Source organism: Bacillus rossius, chromosome 1 (genome assembly GCF_032445375.1).
Source record: "Bacillus rossius redtenbacheri isolate Brsri chromosome 1, Brsri_v3, whole genome shotgun sequence".
Classification (NCBI taxonomy): Eukaryota; Metazoa; Arthropoda; class Insecta; order Phasmatodea; family Bacillidae; genus Bacillus; species Bacillus rossius.
Window position 1 is genome coordinate 49529299 of NC_086330.1, and position 18738 is coordinate 49548036.

The 18738-nt window shown below is 35.2% G+C and overlaps 1 protein-coding gene across 1 annotated transcript in view; it reads right to left on the reverse strand.

Annotated features, from left to right (window-relative positions):
• The window catches only part of LOC134535784 (uncharacterized), a 28504-nt gene continuing 9766 nt past the window's right edge, over nt 1–18738 (reverse strand). The window contains exons 4-5 of the mRNA XM_063375055.1: nt 14702–15026; nt 1–4779 (exon numbers count right to left, since the gene is read on the reverse strand). Of these exons, the coding sequence (XP_063231125.1) occupies nt 14847–15026 (180 nt within the window). The 3' untranslated portion in view covers nt 1–4779; nt 14702–14846. The remainder of the gene's footprint in view (nt 4780–14701; nt 15027–18738) is intronic.

Below are 18738 nucleotides of genomic sequence, written 5' to 3' on the forward strand. Positions count from 1 at the left end.
ATGAATATTAATTTTTATTTTCTCTTCATTATATACATTTTCACTTAAAATAACTTTAAAACTTATACACACATACATTTTTGTTCACTTTAATAAAGCATTCAGATACATATCTGTGCTAGGTATGAAGACTTCAAAAAAAACTTCTCAAAAATTAACATGTAAAAAATATATAAAATTAAAGTATAATTGACACTAAGAAGTACATCGTCGGTGCACACAGGAACGGAACAGACTTGCAAATGTTTTCAGCGTAAAATGAGTATATCTCACTGAAGGCTATATGCATTTTGCAACCATTGTGGTATTTTCCATTCTTAGCTTGTATGCAATTAAATACATGTAAAATCTTGCAGAAAACCAAAACTCACAATATTAAGATATTAGGATGGGGAAAAAAAATTATTTAGTTTATTTCTCCAAACATCAGTTTATAAATTTAAAAAAAAAGAAAAAAAACTTGTAATGGCCATTTAAAACATGTATGCATTACTTTTGAATCAGCAGCCAGTGTTGGGCAGTTTAATAGGTATTTTGAAAAATCCAGTAATATTATGCAATATGTGGTAGAAGCAAGATATTAAAAACCATTCATTAAAAACCATACATATACCTGATCAATGCTATGCTGATTACCCTCTTGATATAAGTACATTTGATAATAAATTTACACTATTAAACAAAATGTTTTACCTGACCCAATTGTTAATAATACCCCCTTTACATACAGTTACTGTTTATAACATACTTGTGCTAATAAAATCATATTACAGTTATCCTTCATTTTGACATTAAGATAAAGATACATGTTTACCAAGTACAACATTTTGTATTATAATATTTCCTGCTTTTAACTTCAAATTAGCATGATAGTTAAAATGGATGAAGTTATGTAATACCTACTTAAATGCTTGAATAACCAGTCACCTATTTAACTTGTTACTAAAGACCATGTTAATTCGGCATGGACAACTTATAAAAACAGACTAATTTTCAAATTGAAGAGTGCCACATCAAAATGTCTCAGGTACCATTTCTTGAAAGAAAGTTAAATTTTTATTTCAATCAACTTTGTTTGGCACAATTAAGGTGTGAATATGTGCCTTCTTTTACATCGTACTAGTACTTATTAAACAACATGCAAACAACACAAAATATAATAGCATTCAAAACTTAAAAACCTTTTGCTGGGGCACCCTTCAAGAGTAAAAATGTAAAAATCGTGTTTCAACAGGAAACTAGTCAATTTTAAGTTTCTGTACACAGTGGCTACGTGAAAATAAAATATATTATCTTAATGGTTTTAGACATTTAAATGTAGCAGTTACTCATAGTAAAAATCTAGCAATGCATAATACTGTAGGTATTAAGTTTCTGATGCCTTGTCTGTATTAATAAGATTTAAAAAAATATCTTTTAATAAAATTTTATGTTTAAAAATTTTTTTACTGTACCCTTATAAACGTTTTAGAGTGTTAATGTTCTACCATGTATATTTGTGCTGGCAAACATTAATTTTTCACAGGCTCATGATTCTTGGACATAGCACAGCCAGAGTTACGCTAGGAGGTTAATGGATGAAAATTAGGTCGACATGACTTCACAAAACTGAAGGGCTGGTCATGAAATATTAATGTGCAGGGAGTCGCTAACTTGCATTTTGATTTTGGATGCCTACTATTGTTTAGTCGCACATTAAATAATATAAATAGTTGGTCACTGTCCTTAACACATGTATATTGTTTAATTTGCTTATTATATATAACAATTACCATACTTGTAGACACCCTGATTAAAATTCACAAGAGTTCATACTTTAGTACCTGCATTTATTTTTACTGTAAAGATCTCATTCATAAAGTAAAGCCAAACAGGAAGATTTGGAAAGATGGGGATAAAGAAAGGCATTAATTATTCTAGTTGCAAAGTGAAATGCCAGGCAAGTAAAATAAAAAGTTTGGTGTCCCAATACCTACAGTATGACAGTTTAATGAATACTACATGCAATCAGGTAGGCAACTTGATATTATTCCTTAAATTAACAAGAATTCAATTTTTACTGCACAAAAAATGAGATGATTATTTATAATACTTTTTAATCAGAGATAATTTTAGTTAATTCAAATTGTGTTTAAAGTTTATAATACCTATAGCTCAATGCAACAGCTTTTGATATAGCATTATCACAAAGTGAAATAAAGTATGAATAACATTTACTCAACTTACAACATATTGTAGATTGACTGAATTAAAATTTATTATAATAGTTAAAATATTATAAACCAAGTATTTTCAAAAATTAGGTATTTATTGTTTTTATTGACATAATTGGTTACTGTACATAGATGAATAATTAGTACTAGATATACTGGAATACCACCACAACAGATAAAACACAAAACTCTGGATTCATCCACTTTTGCAAAATGAAATACATAGCCACACCACTGAATTAGGTATTCTTGGTTTTAGAAAGACATCAAAGTTCTGTGAAGATATGTTATCACCTACTACATTTACCATATTGAAAGCACATTTTCAGTCAACTGACAATGTTTGAAATACCTGTTCCTTGTTTTCTCCATTCTACACAACTGAGCATTCTTACGACGGACAAAAATTAAACCAAATATTTAGATATCAACAATCAACATACATGTGTCCAAAACTAAGTCCTAAGCCCTGTCGGGCCAAAATATACAATATAGAAGCTATGTTGCTAGCTGCGGCAAATATTTGAAAATCCAAGATGGCAGGGCAGCCTAATGCCCCTTAAGATACCAAACCATTCACCGTGTTGCATTGTGCAAGTTGACTGTGCAGGTAAAGTCTGAGATCACTTCACATTGTTAAACCAAAGAAAACACGGCAAACATTAGTTATCAAAATACATTAAGTGCAAAAAAATCCTTAATACGATAGGCAATAAATATGTATTACCTAAATATCATAAAGATGGCCTTCTTCAGCTGCATCATCTTATGTAATCAAAAACATACACATAATACATTAATTAATATTCTGTAAATTTAATATCATGTAGATAATTTTGCTTACTAATTTCATACAGACTACAGCCCTGGGAAAAATCAGGATGTATATGAGAAAACTAACAGGAAAAATACCTATGAATATCTAGGGTCAGGAACATATCATGTTCATGCTATTTTATATTTATATTTATATTTTATTCTAATGATATAATTCTATAGAATGAGCCGTCATGGGTATAGCCAGGATTTGTGGAAGCGAGGGCCTGTTTCTGAGCAGCATGTAATATTTGGAAATTTTTTAGAAAAGATAATGTTTGAAACCCCGTTTTTAGGTTATCTGAGGACCCTAAGTACTTTTTAAAACATGACATTCTTTGATTAAAAATTTATATTTATGATAGGTAGATCCTTACACACCACTGCTTATGAGCATGTCATAACACGTGTTTAAAGAGATGAGAAGGCTACTCTCTAATTTTGCATATTCAGTGGCCATGAATTGAGCAATACTTAGTTGTTTTAGGCGGGTTAATGAGGTGCATTAATAACAAAAAAAAAAAATCTGGTTCTAAGAGGGACCATATGGCCCCAACCTGCTTCTCCCTGACTATTCCCTTGTAAGCAGATTTTTTTTTTTTTTATGAAACTATATTGAAAAGAGATAGAAAATTAGATAATTGCTAATTCAAAACCAAACTTGTTAGCATTGCAAATGGGAGTGTATGTGGGAGCATACCTTAGAAATCCTCATGTGGACCTGAACTGGGATTTAGCACACAGATAACCAATGACGTAAGAAAGAATGCACAGAAAAAAAAAATAATGACAAGAAAGACGTACCGTACCTATATCGGTGGTCAGCATTGGTGTTCTGTACTCTATTCACAATCAATAAAAAATAAACTGTCAACTTATCAAGTGAACTGACTATCATACAATGTTTCAAGCTATGGAATAATTTAGAGTGAGAATCCCAAGAGAGCAAAGGAAGTTGAATTTTAAAAAAAAATCAAAATTATGCGTACCTACTTAATTTGTAGAACCAAGCTAACTAACTATGCATGTGAGTCATGCCAAGGTACTATGAATCACTATGATATATAATAATAAGCACTTAGATCTTTTGTAGCTTCAATATGGTAACCTGTAGTAGGACAGGCAATGAGAGAGAAAGAGAGTTGGCACTTTCAATAGCTTTTTCTTTGAACTGCTGTTCACCAAATTGATTGATCTATTTATTTTGCCAAAAACATTTTTTAAGTGTCTGAGAATGGAAGTGACAGAATCACCTACAGTAGAAAAAAAGCTAAATTAATATTTTAATTCATGTTGTAATTATGTTAAAAATATATATATATAATTTACCATTAAATCACCTTACAAAACTAAATGGAAAATAAGTACAATAAACAAGCATAACATTTTCACAGTATTGACTGTAACTTACAACATGTACAGCTTGTTTGAAAAAACTAAAGAAACACATTTGTCCCACTCTTTCATCCTGTGAACATTACAACAGTCAATTACCATTTACTAAAAAATGAAGAAAAGGAACAGAAGCTTGTTAAGATGAAGCTCTGTTATGGCCGCTGATTAACACTCTCTGATATTAACGTTTAAGTAACAAAAATAAATGTTAAGTAAGGATAAGTTCCAAAAAGTAATCTGTGAAAAATATTAATACACAATTTTCTGCACCTTGCCATGCTCTACGAGTGTGCAGTGATGCAAGCAATAGCAGGGATGTTGCCAATAGAAGATGACAAGGGTACAAAATGGTTACCTAAACAGAAAGAAAATCACGTATACACACAAAATTACAGATCCAAGCTGCAACAATCTGTAAAAAAAATGTATAAGTATGTATTATACTGACACAATACAATGGAACCTCATTATTACGAGTATGGGATACTTGTTACGACAGTTTTGTAATGCACCGTCAGTTTGACTACGTAAATCATACTAAATTAAACCGGTTATTACGAGTGCCTCCTTGATGGCCCTTTCGTAAGTACAATTGATTTGAATGGCATCTTCAAAAAAGGAAAAAACACCATCAGTTGATAAAATAACGTGCACGCAATAAACACAGACAGCTGCATGGCTACGCGGGCGCCAGACGGACTGGGTCCTTACTCCTTTGCAGTAGGGATGAGCCTTATTTGACGTAGCTGTTATATTTTAACCGTTATCAAATAATAATAGTTACGTTATTGTTCTCATCGATTATTATAACAGTTACCAAGAACAATCACTAAAAGCTGATGGAGAACATCAAGCAGCCGAGCACACAACCTATCGGCACTGAAAAGAACTGTATGGTTATAACCACGTTATAATACTGCTGACATTACCTAGGTCGCGACACTGCATGCACACTGTTAGCTAGCTAGTACTTCAGTACATACGAGTGAGAATTTGGCAACCGAAATTAAAAGAATTGTAACTGAATGGGGCATAGAAAACAAAATTGTTTTGGCAGTTTCAGATAATGCTCACAACATCAAAAATGCCATTTCCAAACAGTTAAGAGTGGAAACACTTAGGCTGTTTCGCTCATACCCTGAATTTAATTGTCAGTGACTCTTTGCATGTTGAAATGGTTGCAAATGTAATTCACAAAGTGAAAACAATTATAACTCATTTCAAAAGAAGCTGTGTGGCAAATGAAAAATTGATGACATATCAGAAAAACCTTGGAGAACAACCTCTAAACGTAATATAATACATACCAACAAGATGGAAGTCAACATATTTCATGTTGGAACGTTTTGTAAAACTTGAGATTGCTATACAAAGTACATTAGCTCTCTTAGACAAAGACCTTCCTGCACTAACGCCTGAAAAGTGGAAGATTGCCAGTCAGTTGTGTCAAGTTTTAAAGCCATTTCAGTCTGTTACCAAAACTATTAGTGGGGAGAAGTACTGTTCTGCGTCTCTTTTAATTCCGCTCACCAATGGTTCGAATAATGCGTGCAAAATTTTTTTGAAAAAGAGTTTCTCCAATTCAGTAATTGAAGTTGTTTCAAAACTGCAGTCAGGACTTAGTACAAGACTAGGCAATGTAGAAAACAGTACTACATTGTCATTTTGTACCTTTCTGGATCCTAGGTTTAAGGGAATAGCTTTTTCCAATACAAACTCTTCTGAGCACGCAAGAAAATTAGTGACTTCCGCCATATCATGCAGCTTGGTTGAAGTTTCTGGTGCAAACTCAGAAAACAAAAGTGAAGCTACAAGCACTAAACAAACCAACCAGGAAGATGACGGCGAGTTTTTGGTGTGGCAAGCTTTTGACAGAATGCTGCAGCAAGAAAGCCTAGAGGAACGCCAACATCCCGAACTTTAGTTGAAGTTCAGCGGTACATGGATGATGATCTTCTACCAAGGTAAAGCAACCCGCTGAATTGGTGGAAAGAGAATAGTCAGATTTTCCCTCAATTTTCGGTTTTGGCAAGGAATCGGCTATGTGCATTGGGAACATCTGTTCCTTGTGAGCGGTTGTTTTCAAAAGCTGGCCTTTTTCTGTCAGAGCGAAGAAGCCGATTGAGCGAAAACAAAACAAAAATGTTGCTATTTTTAAATAGCAATGCACAGTGGTGCAGAAAATAAATGTATTTTTTATTGTTGTAAGAAACTGTATGTAAGTATTCTGTTAGCAGAAAATAAAATTTGTTTACATTTTTGGTTTGTGTATTAGGGATCGTCCATTAATCACGTGAGGCTCGAAAAGGGGGGGGGGGGGGGAAAATCACAAAATATCACAAGGGGGAGGGGGGGGGGGTGTAGAGAGATATCACGTGTATTTATTTTTTCGCGCGATTTCTACTAAACCGAAAAGCGATGCGTGACCTTGACTCGCCGTAGCCAGGCAACAATATCCCCACCCGCCGCAACATGAACCACCCGGCTCGGCTTGCCAGTCGCCAGTAAGACTGTGATGTTGGCGTCGAATACATGCGTATATCACATATAAGCCTTTCCTTTATTATTTTTAAGCTAGTGAGAATAAACCTGCAACCTTAATGTGTGTCTGGACATTTTTATCACTGTGCTTAATTTTCCAGAATTAAATTATTAGATTATACCTATATTTAAAGATAATATTCTGAAAATTTTAAAAATATTTTGTACCAAAAAAATACACGTGATTTATTGGAGGGGTAGGGGGGGGGAAGTCTAAAACCTCACCACAAATCACTAGGGGGGAGGGGGGGGTTAAAAATTTGCTAAATAAACATCACGTGATTAATGGACGATCCCTTATTTATTATGTACCTATATCAATTTTGTGTTTTATTTAAGGTGACTGTAAAATACTTGGTATAAATTACTTGGAACAATTTGCTAACTGTTTATTGGGGCCTATATTACATATATTATTTATAATTAAGATAATGTATATTGTGCCTATAATATTTTGTAAATATTCCTTTTTTTTTTATAAACTTCAAATTTTAAATAAAATTTATATACTAAGTTAAGATGAGTGTTATTTACGATAACCGTTATAAACAACGGTTATGAAACCATAACAGGTTCCATTACGTTTCTGGTTATCAAGAACGACAGAATCAAATTCTAGACTGCTACAGTAGCGCACACACCCGATCTAGCGAGCAAATAAAATACTATAACTTCAACTCCTGTACTGACGCTCGGTTTCGCCATATGCACATTTCATTAACGAAAGACCTGGTAAGACTTTTGTTTATCTTATTTAAAGTAATAATTGGAAAATTTAACAAATGAAACCAAGTTTTTATATCATTAACTTACTATCCCACGTCTTGTAATCCATACTCGTTCACTCTAACGAATTCTTGAAAGTCTTTTTTGGGATAAGTTTTTAGCAGTTCTTGTGATCGTTACATACTGTTACGATTTACCGTGGGTTCGTAAAGGATAGCCCAATTAAAGATTTTATTACACTACACAGTTTTATTTATTGCCACTACTTATGTCACTTAGAAATATCTTCTGAAATGGCAAATAATTAATTACACTTAAAGAAAGGTCTATTCCCCAGTCACTCGTTCCACACACCTCACTGGGCCGCATCTCTGGCGCAACTCTCGTCGCAGCACCCCTCGTGGGTCTCCGCCGCAGGACTCCGTCGCCACACTCCGCTGCCGCCGACGCACTTCCCCTTCGCCGAGGATCCGCTCGACTATTTGCTCGGAACTTCGCTCGGGACTCCGCCGCGCCCGTGACTCTATCGCCCGGAAACTCCGCAGCAGGAAAACTCCCGACTCCACTGAACTCACTCACTCCCTGCCCTGGAACCTTCGTCCAAGGACTTCGCCACTCTGCCGCACCAGCGGCACAATCACCCGTAAACTCCGCTGCGGGAGAACTCCTGACTGTACACTCCGAACTGACTCCCCGACTTCTTTGGGCATATATATAGACCCCGGCGCAATTCCAGAACTCACGAGAGCGGCCGGGGCCTGTCGCGTCATTGCGAGCCGTCCCGACAGCAGAAATATTTCGAAAACACGTGTCGGCGGCTCGCGTAACTACGCAGCTGGCAGGTTTCGGATGTCAAACTAACATTGCCGCGTGGGGGGAGCGGAGGGCTGGAGGGAGATAAAGCGGCGACCCAGGTGCGCACTGCACTTCTTATGTTACGGCGGCATGTGATGCAGCCCAGCTAGCTCTGCACCTACGCGTGATGTGGCCTTGCTAACGTTCGTAACATTACTATCGATTCTCAAATTCTGAAGCAACGAATCTGGCGATACCGGTATTTACACAGTTCTCGTTATTCAATAACAGTTTAGGAGTTGAGTTCTTGAGAACTGTTTATTATACCCAGTTCTGGACAGTTCTTGCAATCAACATATATAGCTGGTCAATCAATATATATGGCTGGTCGATAAAATAAATTTCCTATTTGTTCTCTGATAAAAACTGCATATTGAATATTGTTTAATTTAATTTTTTTGTAAAATAATTTCTCACACATACACATATCAAAATAGATGTGTCAGTGCTTGTATTTTATTGTTTTTTTACATTGTTTTTTTTTATTTGTATGTTGTGTTTTAGTGTTGTTTTTATACTGTTGGGAAAATTAAAAATAGTTTTGTAGCTTCGAAAAAAGTCAGTTTTTGACGGCCCATAGTAATATTAAGCTGCATTATAAGAAATAGGTAAGTTTTTTAATTGTTCAAATTTTAATTTATTGAGACCGTGTACACTAATGTATGTGTGTTATAATTTAAAAAAAAATGCTTAGTAGATACCTAGTTTGAAAATTTTGTTGCTTTCATACAATATGATTTTAAAAACCTTTCATTATTTAAATTTGTAACCAAAGTAAATATAAATATTCAACCTAGCATAGTTTTTGGGCTTATGTTACAATATAGTGGCCTTGTTTAGGAATGGGTCGAATCCTATTTTTGGCTGAATCCGAATACTTAGTCAAATCCTTTAAGGATTTGTCGAATATCGAATCCTAATCCATGAAAAAAAAATTATTAAAAAAATTTTTTTCATTCAAATTGTTGTTTTCTAGTACAAATGAACCTAAAACACTTAGATTATTCCATTAAAAAATGCATAAAACAAATACAAAGAACTTACTTGATGAAATATGGGCATGCGATGCTAGTTAATATGACCTAAAAAATTAAAAAAAAAAACCTACTTAACACTACTCATGAGTTAATTTAAGTAATATAAATGTCAAGTACTTAAGATAGTTACATTCAATGAGCACAGAAGCCTAATTTAAAAACCATAATAATGAAACATGCCTGATGTACACTTAGGCTCTGTTCCAAATAATCCGCACTCGCACTTGCACTTGTGCTCATACTCACACCCACAATTCCTTGCGTGCAAAGTGCATGCTCCATGCGTGCTCGCCATTTGGAACACAACCATATTCCAAAGTAAACACACCCATGTGGTAGGCGGCGACGTGTGTTTATGTGTAGGTTTTGATTTGTGACAATGGAACACGCAGTAGGAGCAATTGCGGCCCTAATGGTAGTAAACCAACAACAGAGACGTTTACGACGGCAACGGTTACGTCACATTGTCCAGGCAATAAACAGGAGACAGGTAACATAACCTTAATTATAACACGATCCTTGCAGCAATGATTGGTACTGGAGGTACACATGAAGACATCACATGTTGTTTAATTACGAACAGGTACTTACAATGAACGTGCATTGTTCATTTGCCATTGTTTTAGATCAATAGTCCAGACGTAAACGTAAACAAACAATGGTTACGAGAGTACGCAACGAGCATGCATTCAAACGCACTTGATATGCGCACTCGTTCTCGTGCTCGCACTCGACCACATGGAACAACACTCCCGTGACGTCACTTCCGAGAGCGAGTACGTGAGCACGCATGTTTACCTATTTGGAACACAGCCTACTACAGGTAAAATATGTAACGATCAATTCCGCAATTTACGTTTTTTCCCCTCGTAACATAGATATACCTACACTATTTTTCTTCAGGATGTCAATAAAGTTATTTTCCCATATCAAACGTTTTATGTATTTTACAAGTTTAAATTTATTATTAGTTTGAATACTACCACTTACTGATTTAATGTGGAAGTTTTTTTAACGATATTTTCAAACATGTTGAATTATGTCGTTGCATCTTAGCATCATTCACGTTTGGTTACGTTGATTCCCGTATAGAGTGCGCGCACGTAGTGGGCTGTCGATAAATCGCCGATGATTGAATGCCCCGCGCGCTCTATCAAGTACTGAGTAAACTACCTATTTTTTCGTTAGTAAGTACTACGAAGATAATTATGCGTTAATTCCGTCTTTCGTCCGAGTTCCGTTTTTCTGTTTTAATTTGAACGAAATGTGTTTTTGATGCACGGTTTGATTATAAAATGTGCGACTATCATCCCTTAAAACACATACTTCACATTTTTCCCGCATTGCTGCCGCCGGCCCTGACCTTGACACAGTTGTCTCGCCGCACCGCGTCATTTAAAAACATTCTTCGAGCGGCAAAGATGTAGGTTTGCGGTTATACTGCGATCCCCACTTTCAGTTTTGGATATTTTGATAAAAATCATTGCATTATATTCGGGTAAATACGGTTATATCTACGGACATATTTCTCTTGTTCTTCGCTGAATGTTTACTAATGTGTTTGGTTTTCGCCAATTAGTTACTTGAATCCTCGCAGATTCGCCAAATCTTCGCAGATTCGACGAATCCTGGATTCGACCGGCCAATCCCTAGTCTTGTTATAACAGAATTGATGGTTAATACATGAGTTTTACCAGAATTCTCAAATAACAGTTATTCAATAACAGTTTAAATATCCTGTTATTCACCAAGAACTGTTATGGAAATAACTATTACAGAAAAAAAACCATTTAGATCATCACTACTTAGCAGGTATAAGCCATGTGATCAGGGGAGGAAGGACTGGTGACAAACAACATGCTCTCTCTCTCTCTCTTTCCCTCCCTCTCTTTCTCTTGATGGCGCCAGTTGCTTCCCCTCCGAAGTCGGCAAGTCGGCGGAGGGGTAAATCTAAAAATAGACCAGCTAGCACCCTTCCTCTCTTCCTTCACTCCTTTTTTTTTCCGCCGCTTCACATTCCTTCCCTCCGTGCCCATGAACGGCGCCGGTCTTTGTATCAGGCTATTTCATTTGCGATTAAATCAAAAACAAAAACCGTTGTAGATACAAAAAATTCCATAGAGACATTTTCTATTCGTAATTTAATTTGCTACAACTTTTATTTGACGCGTTTTTTTTCACTATAGTTAACCGTTTTCAAGTTACAGTGTGAAATTAAGACTGTATGGACGGTCCCGAATCTAACTTGACTTTAATTTTTTATATTCGGTTATTACGAGTACTCGTTGTTACGAGAATTTTTGCCGCCGTTGTCAGTTTTCGTAGTAACGAGGAGGTTCCACTGTATTTGCTATCAGAATTAAAGCAGAAGAAAAAGCATTAATTTTGTCTCGCTATCTTTTAAAATAAGGAGAAGGTACATAAACTACACATTGTTCTGGATTTTTTTCAACCATTATAATGTTTTAAAATGTTTTTAGGACATACGCCATTGCTGGTAACACTGCATTTCATAGAGGAACCTAAATAATGGACAAAAAAAGATGAGAAAACACACAGAGAAGCCAAAATCAGCTGATGTCAAAAGTTAAATGCATAGACCGCCCAGAGATTTCTGTGGAAAGAATTAGTTAAAAAGTATATCACAGTATACAGACGGACAGTGGGCTGACGACGACGAGACAGTTGCAACAAGAATAGTAAATAAAGACAAAAACAGACTTTCAAGAACAATAGCAATAAAATCTGGACAACACAAAAACACACAGGCAAACTCAACAATGTGACTAACTAGATACCCTGTTTTATTGCATACCATATTTAATCGCATAATGTCCGCACCTTTCTTTTTAAATACTTGAAGTGGAATTTTTTTAAATCCGCATAAAGTCCGCACCAGACAAAGCAACCTTGGCCACCCCTGAAAGGCACAGTAACGGGATGGAAAATTACCGACGCTGTCAACAATGCTTTGACCTTGAGTTGTTCATTTCTCCGGAGCGGTCGCTGAGAGGGTTTTGTAGCGTGGTGAAACTGTCCGGACTCAGAAACTCGCATTCCACTGCGCAGCTGCCTGCGTCACGCGAGTTGCAAGGGGATGGGCTATATATAGCACAAGCCAGTACACGTTAACTCACACTACGTCACAAAGTAGGGGAGGTAGCGGAGAAGTGGGGGGTACATGCACACGGTGTTTTTATACACACAGTGGGCAAGGGACAGAGAGGGAGGCTCGCCGGCGCGGGCTAATGCAGACATTAGACATCTGCTCGTGCCGTCAGTGGCCATCTCAATGAAAGATTAAAAAAATATCTTTTCACGCAAAGCGTTTATTTTGTGTATGCTGGCTGCGGCTTCTGAACGTAAGAGCGCACACGCGAGTGAGAGGAGAAGAAAAAAATGAGTGGCGTCTTCCACTAATCGCCGGCACCCAATTATCTCGTCACCTGTCACATTTATCACGTCCGCTGCGGAGGGTCGCCAGTCACCAGCGCTCTGCTAGTAAACTAATTATGAGAGAACAATTTTTTTACTCTACACAAAAGGTAAAATTTTGAGGAAAAAATTTTTTTTTTGGACTTCACCTCATAATGTCCAAACCCCATTTTTTTGGTCAAAAATGTAGCCTAATTACTGCGGACATTATGCGAGTAAATACGGTAATCGTCGCACCAATATTTTATGGCATCAAAAATTTGGATTAAAAAAACCTCTCGCGTAAACGTTGCATGATGTTTTTGGTCCCGCTAATAAATTTAGTGTACTTTGTGTATTTTTTCCGTATAGAACAATGTATTTTAAAGTAGTATTCTAATATTTATTCGGACATTACCACTTACTTATTTAATTAACGGAAATACGAAGTTGTCTGATGTGTAAATTTTCTTTTAAAGACTTTTTAAACGTTATAATCTTTATCTGTTCGTCTGCGTCGCCTTGGTGTACCACTTATAAACATGTAGTCAGCGCTAGTTTGGTTATGTTGGTTCCTGTATAGAGCGAGCACACGTATTTGAATATCAATATCTCGCCAATTGAATGCAATGCTTGCTGTCGAGTGCCGAGTTAATTACAATTGATGGCCCGCACTCTTTCGTGGTACGTGTGTACTACGACGATAGTTATACGTTAGTTCAGGTTCGCATTCGGGTCATAGTTTTTTTTCTATTTAAAGTTGAAGAAAGGTTTTTGTTGCATGACTTATTAAATTTAAATTGTTTGGCGTACTTTTGTATACTCTACTTTTTAAATAAACATACTTTCCATGAATGGGTTTTGTTTTTATGAATAACTTTACCTAACAAATTTTTTTTTTCTCATTAATTCGCACCCCTACTTTTCAAACTTGATTTTAGTATAAGATTATGCGATAAAACACGGTAATCTGGTAATTACAATAAAAGCACAAACACAGTAAGCTTCTTCAAGACAGAACAGTTGCGTGTTTCAGGAACTGAGATCTGTTCCTGTTATCAGGCACAAATAGACTGGGTTCATCTGTTCGTTGATGTTGCTGTCCAAAGTTGGTCATTGTCTTTATTTACTGTTCTCGTTGCAACTATCTCGTAGTAAGCCCACTGTATTCGTCTGTGCTGTGATAATTTTTCTCCTTCCACTGAATTCTCAATGTGGTCTACGCATGTACTTTTCACAACAGCTTGTTTTCTGTGTTTGCATGTTCATCTTTTTTTTTGGTCAGTTATTGAGGTTTCTCTATGATATACAGTACAACCATCAACGACATATGTCCAAAAAAAAAAAATACATTTTAAGTCAATTTCCCCCCTTGCAAGCTTCATTCTAAAAATATTATAATGTTATGTATTATACAAGAGGAAACAATTTGAAGTTCTAACCAAACCATATCTTTAAAAGCTGCTATGAAAAAATTTTCAGAAAATTTTTTAATTCCAAGCACTTCTGAAATTTTAAATTAACATTAAATTGATCCTAAAAGTGAAAATATAAATACGTACTAGACACAAGATTATTTTTCACTGTCTCTGAATGCCAGCAGTCCTGTGCTGGGGTTCCAGACAGGCAGGATGTATGTACAGGAACTAAAGAAAGAAAAATTTAATGATGTAACACTTTTTCGAAAAATACATTTTTACTTACCAAGAATTCCATCGAAATTGCAGAATCTTGAATGAGCCACTGCACTCACGAAATGAAGCTAGTGATCTTACTCGGGATCCCAGTGGCAAAGGCTAGCGAGTCTGTTTGCCTACGCAAATATTTGCGCAAGCAGCGAAGCACTGCGCTACTTCTCAGAGCACATGTCGAACAGCACACGCTCGAACTCCGAGATGGAAGGGTCGCTCTTCGCAGCGCCCGGTACAGTCTGTGCTCCCAGGGTGCACACGCGGTGTCTTGAGGGAGCAATGCTGTTCAGGTCGAGTGCATCTGCGACTTCTTGCGGGGAGAGGGCGTTGGTTTTGTCCTTCAGCAAAACAACAACATTGCAACATCAGCAAACCCCTGTTTTATAACTCTTTCAAAATCAAGGATTGTTTTTTTGATAAGGTTTTATGTCAGACATGAAGGCGATGGAATCTACTATATTATAGTTGGCTCTAATCATTCGATATACAGTAGAACCTCATTTTTACGTACCCGCGATATACAAATTCCCGCGATTAACGTATTTTTTTACATGCACTGTCAATTTCCCTATACTAATAAGGAATTTTTTTCCACCTTGTGCAAAAGCATTTCCCACTGTTTACGTAGAATTAGTGCTGTATTTCGTGGCAAACCATCGGAAAATTGAGAGAAAACAGTAAAATCCCAAAATGAATACCGTGAAGTTCAATTATTAAGCGTTACTGCATGAGTGTATGGTCACCACAGCTTCGTTCGCCATTATAAACAACTTACTTTTTGTGCCACGTGCTATTGTACACCATATGGCCATGAACCAAATGTATGGTGACATAAACATGAAAATTAATAAGTACTTTTCTTAGCGTTCCCCTTTAATCTTAAATGTATTATGCATGAAAATAAAGGTGAAAACTCACATTTTAAATACACAAAAAAGTGGATTACTGTTCCATTATTAAAATACGTTTTAAGCAACGTACGAGTTTCCTATAAATATGGCGTCTTCGTGCATATTTGGCAATGTTCATTTTAACACATTAGAAACATTCTGAAAGTCAAATGGCTGCAATGAATATCCAAACAAAGCAATGGCAATTTAACTTCTATTCATCAACGTAAACAATTATATTGATGGTGGTAGCTATCGTTTTATAGTATTATTTCTCAAAAAATCTGAAATTAATAAAACTTTAACACGTAATTAAATACTAAGTTCAAAAATCAATTGTGTTACAAAATTTCAGCACCAAGTGGCTATATCAAGATGCTTCAACATTCTCATCTCTTACACAAGAACAGCAAATTTCATGTTTAACTTTCGGAAATAATGAAGAACGGCGATATTGGATATATTTATAATTTTAATAATGTGAGTTAGTGAAATTCTAGTTAATATATAAAAACGTAACTGTCTGACATATTATTTAGTGTGGTATATATTTTCTTATTGTTTCCCATATAGTGAGATGATAAAAAAAATTTGAACATTTCCCTCATTTTGAGTTTTCCCGGTTTTTACATATTTTTTTCCTGGTCCCTTGAAATATGTAAAAATGAGGTTCTACTGTAAAATTCTGACCACCTCAGAATTTGATGAAATTTGGTATGACGGTTGTCCTCATAGAGATTAAGAAAAAAGCCAATTTTTTCTTCTTCAAATATATTTTAAACGGTTCCAAAAAAAAAAGGCTATGTAAAGTTTACCAAAATCCGCTAAAAAAACGTAACCGACATATTTTGAGATCACCATAGCTTTTATCCTAATTGAGCTAGAGAGATGGGAGTGGTGTCACTGTACTCAGTTTTAAATGCTCTTTCTTCTGATGTACAACATAACATTATTTGTTATAAAAAGTGTTTTTGAGAAATAAAATTTAAAATTTTGATTTTCTCAAAAAGAGCATTTTTTAAATTTCTTTTTTTTTAATTTCTACATATAGTTAATACTTTCGGTAAGTGATTCTCAAAATTTCAAAGTGGGAGCCTAATGTGTTCATAGTTAAATAATAATTTAAAAAAAAGGTGTTTTATAAGTTTTTGTTTAAGTTTAATACTATGTACCCTAACTTTACTTCATTTATTTACGATGGTTATTATTACCATAATTAATTATGTACTTAGGAGGGTTGCCTCTAAGAAAAAAAATTAGTTTTTTACAAAATAATTTTTTTTTTTAGTTAAGATGGAAATAGTTTTTACAAGTTACTTTAAAATGCATTTTATTTTAAAATGTAAGGAGACACTCATAAATAACAAACAGCAGAGTCTGTTCTAGATGATTCTTCAAGTTGTGATATGAAAGGTGACTAATAGCGGGTAGGTCTGTTGATTGTTTCATGAGCTGACAAGTTGAGAGAGACTCACTCTCAGTTCTCTCCACTGTCTGTGTTATATTGTTTAGTCTGCATCTGCAGTTGGTATGAGTAGGGTGTCCGTACATAATGTAGGTGTTTAAAGGTGAACAATCTTTTGTGCTGAAATAAGTTAAAATATAAGTTCTATTAATTCCTTGAAAGTATTTTTATATCTCGTGAGTGTTTACAAGAATATTATTTTCTCAGTACTACATGATAAACATTTATTGAACGTCTTTGAAAAAAACAATGAAAATACAATAAGCTAGGCCTATATGATGTTAGGAAGATGGTCTTCTTCTAAAGTTTAAAAAATTGTTTAAAAAAACAATGGAAAACAAAAAAAATTTCATTAAATTACAATGTTTTAAAACTCGCAACAGAGAAAAGCGGTCAAATGTGGCATACAGCAAAACCCCTACTTACACTTTTCTGGGAGCACAAAGGAAAAAGTATAATTTGAAGGAAAGTGTAAATTGAGAGAAAACTCTAAAACTCCTCCAGTACATATGTACTCATTTTGTATGTATTCCTTTGTGACGGTCATCACATTTCCCGCCAGCCTGGATTTATTAATTCTCTCTTGTATTCGTGATCAACCGAAGGTTTGACATTACACCACTGCGTGTGACTCGGCAGGCGTTTGGCCACACACAGAGTGCCCGAAGACGGAAACACCAGTGTCGACACTAGCGCAGGGCGGCGGCTAGGCGTAGCTTGACTGCACGCCATGTTGGTGGGTGTGTGTACACTGTTCTTGGTGCCAGAAATGTGGGGGGTGGGGGGAAGTGCATTGGCATTGGGAGCGAGTTTAAAAAGGGGCTTGTTTTGGTCATGGGGAAGAAAGATATGGCTGGGACTGCAGAATAAGTAAGTGTTCACTTAGTATGAATGTTAATTTAATGTTTAAGTTTGAAATGATAATGTTTATAGACATTTTGTAAATGCTTATCAAAAGTTTGAATGTTAAATGTTTAGACAACTTGCAAATTCCTACCAAAGTTTCAATGTTAAATGAACACACAACTCTATTATTATTATTAACATTATTATTATTATTTAGTTGCTTCAAGGTTTTTAAAAAAACATGTATTTTCTATAAATGTTGGTAAAGCAAGATAAGCAAAGCAAAGTAATGTTTTTGTTGTTTTGAATAAAAATATATCTTTGACAAGTTTACATCAGAGTTTAAAATTTGATGCAAACCTTCTTTTTGAAAAAGCATCAATTTTTTATTTTCTTAATGTTGTGTGGTGCCAGTTTCCAGCCACTCACTATATTTACCATCAACAAATAATTTACATTAAAGAAGTGTGGTGAAAGGCGTACACAGTTATTTTGCTAGAGTCAACAAGGGTGCCAATATGTTTATGAAACTTTGATATTATCATTAGTTTATCTGCAACCAAAATAGTTTTACACACTAAATTTTTTCCATTATTTTCACTAATCAACCAGTTTATTAGTATTGATAAAAATACTACTGATATTTAGCACTGTAAACAGTCACCTGTTTACAGGTTGATTTCATGTTTATTGTAAATTAATTATTATTTTTTTTAATATGCATTTGTATTATAAGTTGTACCAGCAACCACACTAATAGGGATAGCTAAGGCAAGCCAGTATGTTTAGTCTTTGGAAATTGACGCAGTTTAATAATTTCTTTACTTCATTAATTATTCTTTGGATGCC